We start from the raw sequence: 14,151 nt of genomic DNA, 5'->3' as shown, positions 1-14,151 counted from the left end.
GACTGCAGCTCCCGGCGTGCTCCGCGCCGGCGGGGGCGGGGCTGAGCGCGCGCGGAAGATGGCCGCCGCCAGCGGGGCTTCTGCTTCCTGGTGAGGTTGCCCAGCGCCTGCCGGCGCCGGCCGAGGGGTTCAGGCTGGGGTTACTGGGGCAGCTGACGCCTGAACTTGCACCCTGCAAGTAGCGACAGGCTTAGGCTGTACTGCTTTCAGCAGAGCGAGGAGCCGATTAATTAAAAGTGCCCTTATAAACCAGAGCCTTTAAAAAAAAAACCCAAACACAAACCTGTGTTTTCCCATAACTCAACCTGTACCGGACCCTTCAGACAACTTAGCATAAACAGTCTTTGCCCTCGCCCCTGTCTGTGTCTTGGAAAGCTTTATAAGCGTGCCAAGACACAGAGTTGTTGGGTCTCCTCTGGGCTTAACACACTTACATAAATCTCTACTACTTGCCAAGAGTAGCTCACAGCCTTTTCCAAACGTCTCGTTTCATGAGTGCTGTGCAGTACAGAGGTGCTACTCCCTGTAAGAAAGGCTTTAACTTTCTGCATAATTATTATTTTTAAACCTCACGAACAACTCTAAGATAATTCCCAAGGGGATTTTTGGTTTTGTTTTCCAAGTTGTTCTGAACAGAAAGATATGCTAGAACGTAACAGACAGGGCATGGAGACTGCAGCAGCCTCATCCTATTTCTCTGGCACTGGTTAACAGCATGTTGCAAGTATGGCTTCAGTTCAGGAAAACCTGAAAGAATGGATGCATGCATTTAAAAAAAAAAATCAAAAATCAAAAATCTAGCTACAACAAATAACGAAGCAAGAGAACATCTAATGGTGATTAGCCATAGCCACGTTAATACCTTTGCAAGAAGTGCAAAGTCTTACTATCAGATATCTACAGAACACTGTTGTTCATAGGTCTATCAGTAAGGAGTATTCTAAATAAAGTATAAAATAAGTTTCTTTTTTGAGAATTATGCACACACCAAACTGCATTTCTATATGTTTGTATTTTGCCCTGTTAATTAGCTTTCATGATGAATGCTGTTATAAAAATAGCTCCCTGAAAAAGGTAAAAAAGTATTTGAAAATTATTCCATAAGCTTCTCCTCATTTTTGTTTTACATACTTACAACGAGGTTTCCTACCTTGAGAGTGTACAAATGGCAACAGCACTCAGGCTCTTATAAAGGTTTCAGGCATATTTTTTCAAATTTTAGTTTGAAATACAAATAGTCTAGAGAATAACCCCAGGTGGAATGAGAATATTTCCCCCTTAACATTAGATATGTTTATTAAAGAAAATGAAATATTTGGCTCTACTACAAAGAAAAGGTGAATGAACTCCTGCGATTTACTGAAGCTGTCAATAAGGAAACACTTCATACTGCCAAGGTAAGCCAAGGTGAAACTGGCAGCAGGCCAGTAAATGATCAAAGGTCCACTGAATTACACTGGCAGTTCATGAAGCAAAAAATACGGTTTTCTCAAAGTGCCACTCAAGTTTATTCTACCAGTTTCCCTCCCTCAATTTTACTTTTGCCTGTTCCATAAGTTTGATATTAAACCCCAGAATGAAAAATAGAATAGACAATAAAATTTTCATAAGCCTGTAGCTCTGGAAGTCAGTAGTTGAGGTTTATAAACCACTGGTCTTAAAATGGATTATCAGTGCAATCAGAATGAAATAGGTTGCGTCATATATTAATTTAGAAGCAAATGTAATGGGGACATTCCAGTCAGAACAAAGTGGTAATAAAAGCTGTAAAGACTTTTGTACAAAAGTCTGCACATGAAATTCAATAATTACCAGAACACAAAATTACTTTATAAAAATGACAAGTTTTACAGGTGAACAAGACTCAAAATGATGCATGCAATAACAAATGGGGCACTTAAGAACTACCATCTTTATTCTGAATAATTTGAGACCGATCACAGTTACTTTAGCACCATGAAAAACATTAGACATTCATTTCTTACCCTTCTAACAAAGCAGAACTTTAAAAGAATGGAGTTAAGGCTAGCAAAATGTGTATCCTTTAATATCAAAACCAACATACAAAATATGTCTATAAAGATACTTAAACATGTCAGTGTTATCAATATTAGACCACATTTTTAGTATAAAATCACTCTAATCTTAGCCCACACAGTTCTGAAACATTAAAAATGTTGACACAGTGTATATATATATAAAAGACTAAAAGGCATAATGAAAATATGCCAAAGTTTACATGACTAGAAACTCACTGGCTGTCTGGAACTGTAATGGTGTTGTGCTTGTCAACAGCGAAACACACAAATGAAAGTACTTTTTCTGCAGCTGTCTCCCACATTCCAGTGCTACAGCTCCTGTAGTTAAATGCAGAATGTTTGTATATGCCCTGCTGAAAACACATTGCATTTATATATACATACATACACACTTTCTTAATATCAGAGGGTCACTTCTGACAGAAGAATTAAGATGCCTAACAGTCAGCTTCCATAACACTTCCAGCTCCCCAGAGGGGAACTGGGGCCCCAAACAAGGCAGCACCTCTGCTCCCTGCTCAGCAAGCAGCGAAGCACGGAGGTGCCCCATGAGAACTCGGCTGCTTAAGCTAACCCTTAAGGATGATCCTAAGGACAGCAGCGTTGATTCCTACCCTTATACTTCCTTCGGGGCTGCAAGGAAGCATCTCCTGTCCCTTGGGTATGTACTACCTGATGCAAAGAATCGAGATGGGCATTTTTGCTTTAAAATGGCAGTGTACATTTTTTACACATTAAGAGTGCGATCAAAGCATTCAACTAGTATGTGTGAGAACTGCCTTCAGCACTCTTGGGAGCCAATTCAACCTCACATCTCCCACTTCACAAAAACTTGCCTAGTCTTATCAGGCCATAGCTATTCAGAAGTTTAATGCAGGGAAGAAGTTTGAGAACAGAAGGTCAAGAAGTACTATCCATATCCAGTATGGTGTGTATCAGCTTTGACAATCCAGTGTCTCCAAAGGGAAGGGGGGAATATATATACCTAGACATTGTGCATGAAGAAGCAAAGGAGAAAAGTATAAGTTGTCTACTTCATCTGATACTGAATATATCCTGAAGGATGGCCACAGAATGGCTATGTCATCTTTGACTTGAGCAATTTAGGAAAGATTCCAAATGATTGCTGGAAATACTTTTTTAAAAAATTAAAAATGTTAATGCTGAACAGACAAAGATCTGGATGCAATAATTTCTAAGAGTATGTTAATTTGAAGTCTTGGTTTGAGACTTGTACAGGTCTTCTATCATGTAGCCAGAATAAATCCAACAATACTTTTTAAATTAAGTATACATTGTATATTGTTGCATAGCTTAGATGTAAATAGGAACCTGAAGGGTTTTCATTATTTCAAACTCTTTGCTGAACAGCTATATTAAGATTTACAAGGATCTCATACCTACTGAAAAGATGTGTCAGCCATACATAAAACCAATTCCTTGCTCAAAATTAATCTTGCTTTCAAGATCTGGTGTATTAAGGAACAGCTTCAAGTAGCACCAGAAATTTCACACTGCCGTTTTAAGTGAACCTCTTTCTACCCACTTCTGAAGCTTACCCTGAGAACATCTAATGAAAAAAAGACAGTAACTTTGTTTATAGGATGGGAGAGCAATGCCTATGAAAAGTAAGTAGTCTAAGAATGGTTCTCAAGGGAGGGATACATCTGAATCATCGAAGGGTTTTCTTCAACTAAACTAGTATTGTCATTTTACAATCTACCCCCAACAAGATTAAATCTAGCATGAATTAGGTCATCAAAATATGAGTTCAGCAGGTTTCCCATGAAGATTTTCACACCTAAAAGTAAATTTTGTTACAAAAAATTTACATTTATTCAGTCAAAATAAAATTTAATATTTGGTGCTCTTTTCATCTGGTTTTCAGAATAGCAACCATCTCTATATTATTCAATCATTTTTTCATAAATGTAATAAATAGTTGCTATTTGTGTTGGGTTTTCTGGGTTTTGGGTTGGGTTTTGTTGGTTTGGGGTTTTTTTAAGGGAGACAGCTAACCTAATTTTTAAAACCTCAGGGCATGCAGAATCCAGTATATCTCTAAGTAAGTTTCTCAATGTTTAGTTAGCCTCACCGCTAACAATCTGAATTTTAATTTCATTTGAACTGCACCTTATATAGCTTTAGGACACAATCTTCTTTTGCTTATGTCCAATAAAGAACATTTTCCATTGGATATTTTCCCCATAGATGCAAGCTAACAGTAAAGATGCCAACAGAATTCTCATGCATTCATTTACTTTTCTGAAAGGTATTAAAAAAAAAAATCATTTTTTTCTGAAGCCTTCCAGTTTCAGCACTGTTGTAAAACAAGCACCAACATCGGAAATAGGTTCATTATTCCAACATCATCACACCAGCATAGCTTCTTTACCCCTGACTCTGCTTCCCTCTTGTCTGACATCCCATTCACAAGCTGTTTTTAATATAGTAATTACTCCTAAACAATTATTCACTCATACTCTCTTCCTGGAGACTCTGGGTTGTTTGTTTGTTTGTTTTTTAAAAAAAAGCTGTCCTTCATATTTGTGAGCATAATTTACATTTCTAGTAACTCAAATACAAGAGTTTGAATTTTTATATAGATATATTTTTAAAGGGTATGGCATAATTAATCCATATTACTGTTATACTATTTCTGTATCATTTCTAAAACTTAGCAACAATTATTTTATATTCTCTCACAGATAATTAAATAGATACAGAGCAGCAAGTCAGGATGATGCCACATTTACATCACAATATCAAATTGCATCAGTGCTAAAAAGCAGCCTTGCTTTTGGTTAAAAACTCAACACTAAAAACACACAAAACAAGATCCATGATGAATACTAATTTTTCATAACAAGGGGCTTTTGCCACACTTACTCAACACCTTTTACATTGCAAATAAAAGTTAATACTGAATAACATGTTCTACAGAGTACTCCAGACCCTAACAGCAGAGGCTGTTAACATTTTTATAATGAAGGCAGCATTTTGTAGACATTTTAATTAACAATACTATGAATATTTTAATGACATTTTTAGGAGTACTCATGAGGTGCAGAAGCACAAGTTCCAGTGAATCTAAAGGGACCTCTGATTTGCAGATTGGTTTGGGTTTTTTCCACCTCCAAGTTCCTCCCATACACCTCTAACATTTTAAGATCAGATTCTTTTAAACTTCACTCGTGTAAAGCAGGATTGAAATTCTGCAATATAAAAAAAGGTATGAGCTTTGGTCTCCGATAATTAGGATACTTTGCATTATTATATTTAAAGGACTTCTGTAAGTTGATAGATGTAAACATTTCCACGCAATAGTATTGCTAATATAATGTTTTATACCACAAATGTATCTAGGCTTTCTGAGCAATTTACTACAACTCTGGAGAAAAAAAATAATAAAAATAGAAAAGGCAACAAAGGTTATAACTTTAAAACACTATGCCTCCATGGTTTATGTAAAGAACAGGTATTGTTGCTAATTAAGAAAATGCACATAAAATCTGCATTTTTTTCTTCAGATCACATTTAGTTTACTCTTTGCTATGGCATTTCTAAACAAGAAAATTATTGGTATTAAATGGACTTGAAATAATGACTGATTAAGTATTCCATTGCATTGCTGATCCATATCCACAAATAAACAATGTATTTGGAAGTGGTTTAGGATAAACTGAAAAGCAGTGTTTTCACCTCAAAGTATTATGCTTTCAAATATTTTTCAGAGAAAGATTTTCAGAAATACCTGCTTGACAAACAGTGCATAATACTTAACAATACCAACAGGGTCATATGTCTAGTACATGAAGCAAGAAATAGGGCATGCAAAGACATTTCTTTATATTTGAAAAAAATATGGAGCTATATCCTACGTGCAATTGAACACAGCTATAAAGACCTACAATAAACCTGCATGTTCACTTAGTGCAAAAATCTTTAATTGTTGAATGTCATTTTAATAGCTCGTGTATATTTCCATGGTAAAACCAACTTATTATTGCACTTAGAATGTATCCTTTAAAGCTGTCTTGTTTTTTAAGAATAAAGAACCTAACAAGTACAACAGAATAATTTGAAATTTAGTCCAATTCACAATACTGCTCCAAAGTATCACTGTCAGTACAACTTCAAAACTGTCAGCTATTCTGAGGTTGAGCTGAAAAAAAGAGATATACACATATGCATTAACAGTATTGCCTTCACCAAATAAAAAAAGAATCTATCATTCATCAGCTTCACTTCTGAATGTGTTTGCACTCAGAGCTTATTTTGCACACACTCAAAACCTGTGCCCATCAAAAATTTTATCCTTTAACGTTCTTCACTTGGGCTACTGTGAAAAGGAGAATGCAAAAACAGGCGAGTGTTTAAAGCAAACTGAAGAGGCTGGGGTATTTAGAGAAAATAAAGCAGATGTTTAATAATTTAGCTTTCTAATGCAAAATTATTTCAGCAAGAGTTAAGGGAAACAAAAATATGCATATGGATTTTCATGATATAGAATTGTAGAAGACTGTAAAACAGCATGAGAAACTTCAAAAGACCAAAAATCTTAAGAGCTACTACATTTTCCAGTACAAACACCCATGGGTGTGCCTGCATTGGATGAACTATAGAAGTTATTGAAGAATCCTGGTTCAGTGAACCAAAACCAGCTTTCACTCTTGCAGAAATAGGTTCTGCTGAATTAGAAAAATATTCTCTTCACACGCAGAATCACTACGCACGTACACACTAATGCTACAAAACTTCAAATACCTTGAAAATGTGGCTTGAAATCAAACTCAACAGCTCATCAAAAAAAGTTCAATGGTAGAAAAGATTCTTATAGCAGTTTTGAAATTTCAGCGATAGTTCAAGACTTCTTCAGTATCATATAGTATCTTCAGCCAAAAAAGTACAAATCTAGCTTTGGTAGAAGAAGGTTGGGTTGGTACAGGAAAAGAAAGCATCAAACCCCAGATTCCATTTCTTTGACTGGCTTTTCTGTAGTGTCCGACACCAAAGTGCTTTCATTTTCCAACATCTTCTCAGTAGTTTCTCCATCAACACGTTTTGGTCTTCCTTTTAAGTTCTGCCGTTCGTGAACCCAGGGGATGAAACATAATATAGCTCCACCAATAATGGGAGGGACTCCAGCCAGGTAGAATGCTACATCATAGGTGCCAAGGTGATCATATAGCAAACCTGTAAAGACAGAAAGTTACCACTGATAAATAATGGGGCCTCGGGAATCAACAAAAACACGGTCTTTTCTTTGGATTTAGAAACTTGAATGCTGGCACAGACTATTATAACCACTAATCTGACCGATGGCCAAATATAGGTGCGTATATATAGGTAGAAAGGTATTCCAGAGTTGATTTAAAGACTCCAGGTAACAAATAACTCAATATGTCACCACTCAACTGCTTAGTTACCACCCATCATTAAAAACATGCACCACATTTCCTATCTGAAAGTTGCTCATTTCAGGTTCTCCAGTACCTGAATCCTGCAATGGACTCGGAGAAATCCCCCTTCTTTTGGTAACAGTTGCCTTTGATCAAGGTACCTCTTAATCTTATTCTAGGTATACTGCATATATTGCGTTCCTGGTAGCCTCTTATTAAAAAGTGTTTTCCAACAATTCACTCTAACTGCTCTCTCAAAACTCCTCCCATTAATCAAATTCTATTTAAGAATTAATAGCTGTGATAGTGTATCCAGATCAAAAAGTGCCTAATCTATGCTGTTCTAGCTTTAAAATGTTGTTCTTTATAATGCTGCATGGTTCAGTTATGTCTTACTGAGCTTACTATCTTTCAGTAGCACTCACAAGACCTTTGGGTAAATTACGATTGAAAATCATCAGTGGTAAGCATTATAGCTTACGCTATTTCCACCTCCCAGAGAACTTCCGATTTTAATCTTCAAAATCTCTACTTTGTCTAACAGTCTCCCATCAAGAAATGCAAAAAGCCAGTGTTCCTACTTAAAAGAAGAAATTAAAGTGACTGGACCTTTTATCCTCACAATTGTTTTTGTATGATCAAATTTTGGAGTCCAATTAATTTTCAGATTTTAATTTTTGAGTCCTCCTGTAAAAATCAACATATAGGCTGTCACCTCAACAGCCTGGAAAATGTCAGGTCCTCAATCCAGCTGGAAACCTATCTTTCTTCTGAGGAATGTTTCACATTTGAGTAACTTAATAAAAAAGACTTAAGCAAACTTTAAAGAGTACAGTAAATTAATAACCCATGAGCAGCAGTTATGTGCACCATATATTCTGGAGCACATACCAAGAAAGCTTCCAATGTAAGTGCACTCCATACGATGTAAGAACAGAAAATATGGCCAAAAGGTCATTCAACCACAGAAGCATATTTGCAGCTACAGACCATATCTATACTTACCTGCAATGGGTGGACCAACTGTCATAGGTATTGACATGAGTCCTAGGAGAAATCCTATGGCCTGGGAGACATCCTGAGCCCCAACAAGCTCAAAGGCAATAGGAGCCATAATGCAAATGAAGCACCCATCAAACAAGCCCATGAAGAGACAGACAGCAATGAGACCTCCAAAGACGTGGCACAGTGGAATCATCATAGACATCAGGCCAATAAAGAAGAATGAGGCCACCTAAAGATGACCAAAGAAAAAAATATAAGAACATGGTGCATCAAATAAGCAAAGATTAAGGGAACAAATGAGCTTTCTTGAATTTGTAGTGAATTGTCTATCTCTACTTTAAAATAAATATAAGCAGTCTCCATGGATTGACACCATCAGAAGTTACATACCAAGATAAAAACAAACACATATAACTGTCATGACATGGAATCAAAGAAATTCCACTACCCATTTCACAAAATGCATCTGTAATCAACTATCCTGCAGTGATTATGTAAGGTCATTTCTCATGCACCAACATTTTTTGAAAAGTTACTATCTGCTCTTTTCACAAATGAAAGTCACAAAAATATCAAAAGTTTAATATAGCTGAAACACTACAGTTTGACTCCTCACTGTTGTAATTTAAGTAAAAATATCACTGTTATGAGTGATTATGTCAGGGTGCTTATATACAGAGATGGTATTTGAAAGCCTCATTTCAGTTTTTTCCACATAAAGCTATCTTGCTGTATTCCTGTAGGCATCCATAAGATTACAATATTTTTGTAAGTAATCTAAAATTATTATTTGTTTGCTGTCAATTAAAGGAATAATACTCTGTCTTCCAGCAAGACAAAACAGAATTAAAAAGAAAATTAAAAAGGTAAGAGTTTTGCTTGTGCATCATCCATATGTCAGCATAGGAAACCAATGTCCACCTAACTGCACAAACATTTTCCAAACAAGACATATGCATTATGCATTTGTCACTTGTAGACCATTAAAGAAAAACAAGGTCACTTAAAAACTACTAGACATCACATTTTTTTGACAGGTAAGTGACATCAAATCAGTTACTTCATTAGGGAAAGTCTTTAAGCAGACAGCTACATGAAACAGTTTTCAGGACAGCATAACAATTCTTTTAGGTAATGTACTTTATTTAGCATACTAATGAAAAACTGTTGTGAAGCATCTTAAGTATGGTATAGAAATACAAACACTGAAAAACTGGGCTTCTTACAGGAACTTAAGGATAGAAGTGAAGAAATTACCAGTTCTGTGTATTCCAATACAAAAGATACAAATATTGAGATGAGTTTCTAAGTAGTAATGTGGTTATCTGTAGACAGACTCTAAACAAAATATTGTTGACCAGATTTTTTGTATTATCATACCATGGTAAAAGCGGCACTAAAACCTGAATCACTAAAATTTATATCTAGATTAGACAAAATGCATCATTCTGTTCCTAAAGAGAATTTATAAAGCAAAATCCATCAAAACAGGTCTGTAAGAAAGAATGCAAAACCAGAAAGATGAACTGGCTGAGTAGAACTCTTGTAAGCTGTTCAATTACAAGACAGTAAAGTTCTAAGAGAAAAGAGATTTCATTTGCATTAGTCAAAATTAATTTTAAAATATTTTTTTGCATGAGATAGGATGATAGTATGAACTGTTTGGCAATCTAGAATAATACTCGAGGTGAATATTCACTTTTCATCAAAAACGCTCCTTTGAAACAGGAGAGCTGAAGGTGGCTGGGGCATGGCTTAGCAAAAGTTAATGTTTTTCCTTCTTAAAATTAAGTGAAGCCAAAGTACTCAGAAGCATCCTAGTTCATGCCCTAAACAAGTCCATCATTTTCAGTTCTAGCTATTCAAGGAAAAGAATAAAAATGTTTGTAGCTTTACTGCAAGTTTGGTATTTCTGCTTTGTAAATCATGTGTAACATCTCAATGCTGCCTTTTCATTTTTTAATCTTAATATTCATACTTCCTTAAAGTGTAACAATAGGTATCAATGCAAACGAATGAGATACAGTCCCAGTCTCTATCATCAGGGAACCTAAATGTATATAACTATGGCAACAAATACTCCCCATCTTCAGAAAGGTGGTGTTTTCCTAAGAATTGTTCTTTTCAGTAATGTAGTACAGATAATGGCCATTAGATGTCTCCCTTGTTACTAATTTTAAAACAATAAAACAAGAACAGCCAGTGGTTGATAACATTGCTACTGTCTCAAAAAAAAAAAATGTTTGTAAGTGTGGAGGGAGTATCATCCTCCTTCATCCCCAAGCTACAGCATTTCTGGAAGCTGTGACCCTTCAATTCAGCAAAATCTCCTCAACTAAGCACTACTTATATTACCATGGCTTTACCAGTGTGCACTATGAACAGAATACATGTGACACCAAATTATCACACATCAAAGTTAAAGAGAACCGAAATCCTTAATGGAGGACATAGGGAAAAAAAAATAATTTTTCTGCAACCATCATGAAATCATGGGATAAAACAAGAAAAGTAGAATCTAGAGAATCCCCAAGGGTTTTCTCACTCACATGCTAATGACTAGTAATTTCTTTCATTCCCAGCTGAAAACAGCCAGCAGATAGTAGACATGTTTCCTTAGCATTAAAAGAGAAAAAAACAATCAGACATTTGTGAACTTTGCACCAAAGGCTCCTAGTATCAAAAATCATAAAGTTTTCTAGAGGTTCGAAATTTCTCAAATTTGAATCTCAAATCAGTTAATTCTGCTTAATAGTACTTCAACCAAAACCTTCAGAATATCATTTGTATATTCCTTCAGCATGACGTGAAGACATACCTGTAAATAAACTTTTCTTGCACCGGGAATATAATCTGCAACTCTGCCAAAAATCAATCTGCCAACTCCTGAAGTAATGCCCAGACACAGCAGAAGCACTTCTTCTGGCACGCTGTCACCAAATCTGTCTTTTACATGGTTCATCTGTTTAAAAAGAGGACGGAGAAAATAAACTGGCTTTAGTGAAAAGGAAGATAAAGTTTAGGAAACCTGAGTTAAATAGAAATGATCTGTGAATCTCAAACTTACAAATATGGCTACAAATGGTCAACTAACTTACTCAGCTTTTACAGATTTTAGAATAAATTTTGCACTGGCTTACCAGTATTAAATGCAATACAATAAAACCAATCTGAAACATGTTGTTCCTTTATTCACAATTAAGGAACTTAAGAAAACAAGAGTTCGTCTAATACCAAGAAATTTGAAGAGAATCTAGAAATGCTCTCCCCAGCCACATTTAATTTACTAGTTATAGATTTAACATAGCACAGAATTCGCCTGAGCTGTGCAGAACTGGTCGATTCACCAGCTGGGGCATGCTTTCAGGTCCGAAGGTTGATTAATGAGTGTCACTGTAGCACTGTGCTGTGCATTAAGACAGATACATGCTCTCAAACTTGTAACATAGCTCAAGGACAGGAGCGAGAAGCAGAGGGGCAGAGAGTTGGAGGCCAGACAATGCAAGTAGGAGGGGCCCTCCAGACTGCCCCATCCCGACATCCACAATCACCATCACATCCAGAGGCAAGGAGGAAGAGAAGCAGGAACCACCTGCGGTGCCAAACACAACAGCAAGCACTTCTAGGAGAGGGTGCAGCTACAGCACAGCAATCAAAGGGGCAGACTCAAAGAATGATTTATCAGCCACTTCAATCTAAAGGAGTAAAGCAACTGACAGTCCTCACAGTAGGTCATCAACTACAATGGGATGAACGGCCACTAGCAGTAATTTTAACCTTTCAAGTCACATTAAAAAAAAAAAATTAAAAATAATTTAAAAAAAAAAATCACAACTGGCTTGATGAATTTAGAGATTTTTTTAAATATTCTTCCTTGTTCCACAGTTTTATTGGTTTGTAGGGTTTTTTTTTTTAATGGACCATGAAGACCATAAATTACCCATAAGAATGGATTTTGCACAATAACTTTATTGAAACACACTTGGCAATACCACTTATACTAAAGTGGGCATAAGAAGATGTACAAATCATTTACATAGACCTGCAATCCCTTGTGCTCATAACTAGTTCCAGACAAGAAACTCTGAAGACTCAGGTGTGAAGAAGCAAACAGAATAAACCGATTTAAGTAAATGTGTAGTGAAAGAGAAATATTTGAGAGACAAGGTGACCACAGGCTGACAGGCCTGGATAGCAAAAGCTGCACACCAACTTTTGTTATTAATTCTGATACCAAACTAAAGAACCCTTAATTTCCTATCTATAAAATGGGAAAGTTCTGTTTTAGTAACTACTCCTAGAGCAAAATAACCAAGATTCTTTCCTGGCCAGAGTGTTAATACACAAGCAGAGCCTCTTTTTCCAACATAAACAGGATTTGCTGAGTGATGGTAATTTTCTTAAGTATAAAATCAGTTGGGTTTTGTTTTCATGTGATGGAAAGTCTACTAAATTTAATATTAATTTGTCCAATATGATTTATTTTGTCAGAAATGAAAAAATAAAGGTTAGTGGTTTTGTTTTGTTTTTAAAGAATCACTTTTAACTTCAATTGAAAACAGATGCTTGTTCTTTCCATTTCTTGAGTTTATTTTGTTCTTTGCTTTTTAAGATACATTTGGGAACAGAATCTGATGAAATTTTTCAACTGTAATGATATTTAAACATGAAAGATAAGTTGTTCTATTTATTCCCTTTCTGTCAAAGGTGAGAAGAAGAAAAGCTGACAGTTTTCCTACCCCTACGTGCCTGTCAACACCTGCTGGCCTAGCTGAGGAGAGAAGCCAAGGTATTTTCTGCCATTCTTGCCACCTGTTCCACTTCCATGTTTCTGCAGCCTCCAGCTTGTTTAATTAGCAGACCTGTTTCATACACTCCCCAGAGGCTTTTCAAGAGGTAAGATAAAGCTCTACATCTAGATAACTATTAACCCTGCCATCTGCAACTGAGTAACTGGATTTCTCAAAGCTGCACTCTGAGGGCAAAATGCCGTCCTCTTTAATTTATGGGGGGAAATATTGGATTCAAACAACTCCTTAAGTAGGAAAATAACTGCTACTCATCTCAATCTTAAAATATCTAAAGTAGGGTTTTTTTTTTAAAGCTTTCACTCCTCTTAAGCACATCATAACCTCAAAGAGAGCTGCTAACTAGATGCAAGGGGAAACTTTTTCCCCAGGAGGGCAGAAGGCAGTGGCACAAGCTGCCCAGAGAGCTTGTTTGGTCTCCTTCCTTGGAGGTTTTTTCCAGACCCAGGTGCACAAAGCCCTGAGCAACCCCATCTGATCTCAGAGCTGACCCTCTGATCCTTAACAGCATATTCAATCTTCAGTGATACAGTCACTAAGTAAGCTGTAGCAGCAGTATTAACTGAATATCTAAAAATACAGTGATTCAGGATTAATTCAGTACTGTAAGTGCTAACTCATTATGGACTTAGAGACATTCATTGTAACTATAGGTTAAATATATTTATTTATGATGAACAAAAAAGAGAATCAGATTTCCACAGATTTTTAGCTGATAGAACTACTCAAAAATCTCATGATAGGCAATTACTTGTGAACCTTCTCAGGCAGCATCTCAAGCATTAACGCTCTTGTCATTGCAGAACTATACAGGCTGTAATTATGTGACTCTGACCCAGGCACATCAAAATCATTTCCCTATGGGTTTTACCTGTTCTCAGTAACGTAGCTAGCTCC

General features: G+C 36.2%; 1 protein-coding gene across 1 annotated transcript in view; it reads right to left on the bottom strand.

The window, feature by feature from the left end:
- Positions 1-3,992: 3,992 nt before the first annotated feature.
- Positions 3,993-14,151, bottom strand: part of SLC16A10 (solute carrier family 16 member 10) — a 31,700-nt gene continuing 21,541 nt past the window's right edge. Inside the window, exons 3-5 of the mRNA XM_026846245.1 lie at positions 11,265-11,408; positions 8,447-8,675; positions 3,993-7,235 (exon numbers count right to left, since the gene is read on the bottom strand). Coding sequence (XP_026702046.1) covers positions 7,000-7,235; positions 8,447-8,675; positions 11,265-11,408 — 609 coding nt within the window. The 3' untranslated portion in view covers positions 3,993-6,999. The remainder of the gene's footprint in view (positions 7,236-8,446; positions 8,676-11,264; positions 11,409-14,151) is intronic.

This window comes from Athene cunicularia, assembly GCF_003259725.1.
Source record: "Athene cunicularia isolate RWA chromosome 3 unlocalized genomic scaffold, athCun1 chr3_part1, whole genome shotgun sequence".
NCBI lineage: Eukaryota > Metazoa > Chordata > Aves > Strigiformes > Strigidae > Athene > Athene cunicularia.
Note: the sequence above shows the minus strand (reverse complement) of the source record. Positions and strands in the feature narration are given on the sequence as shown.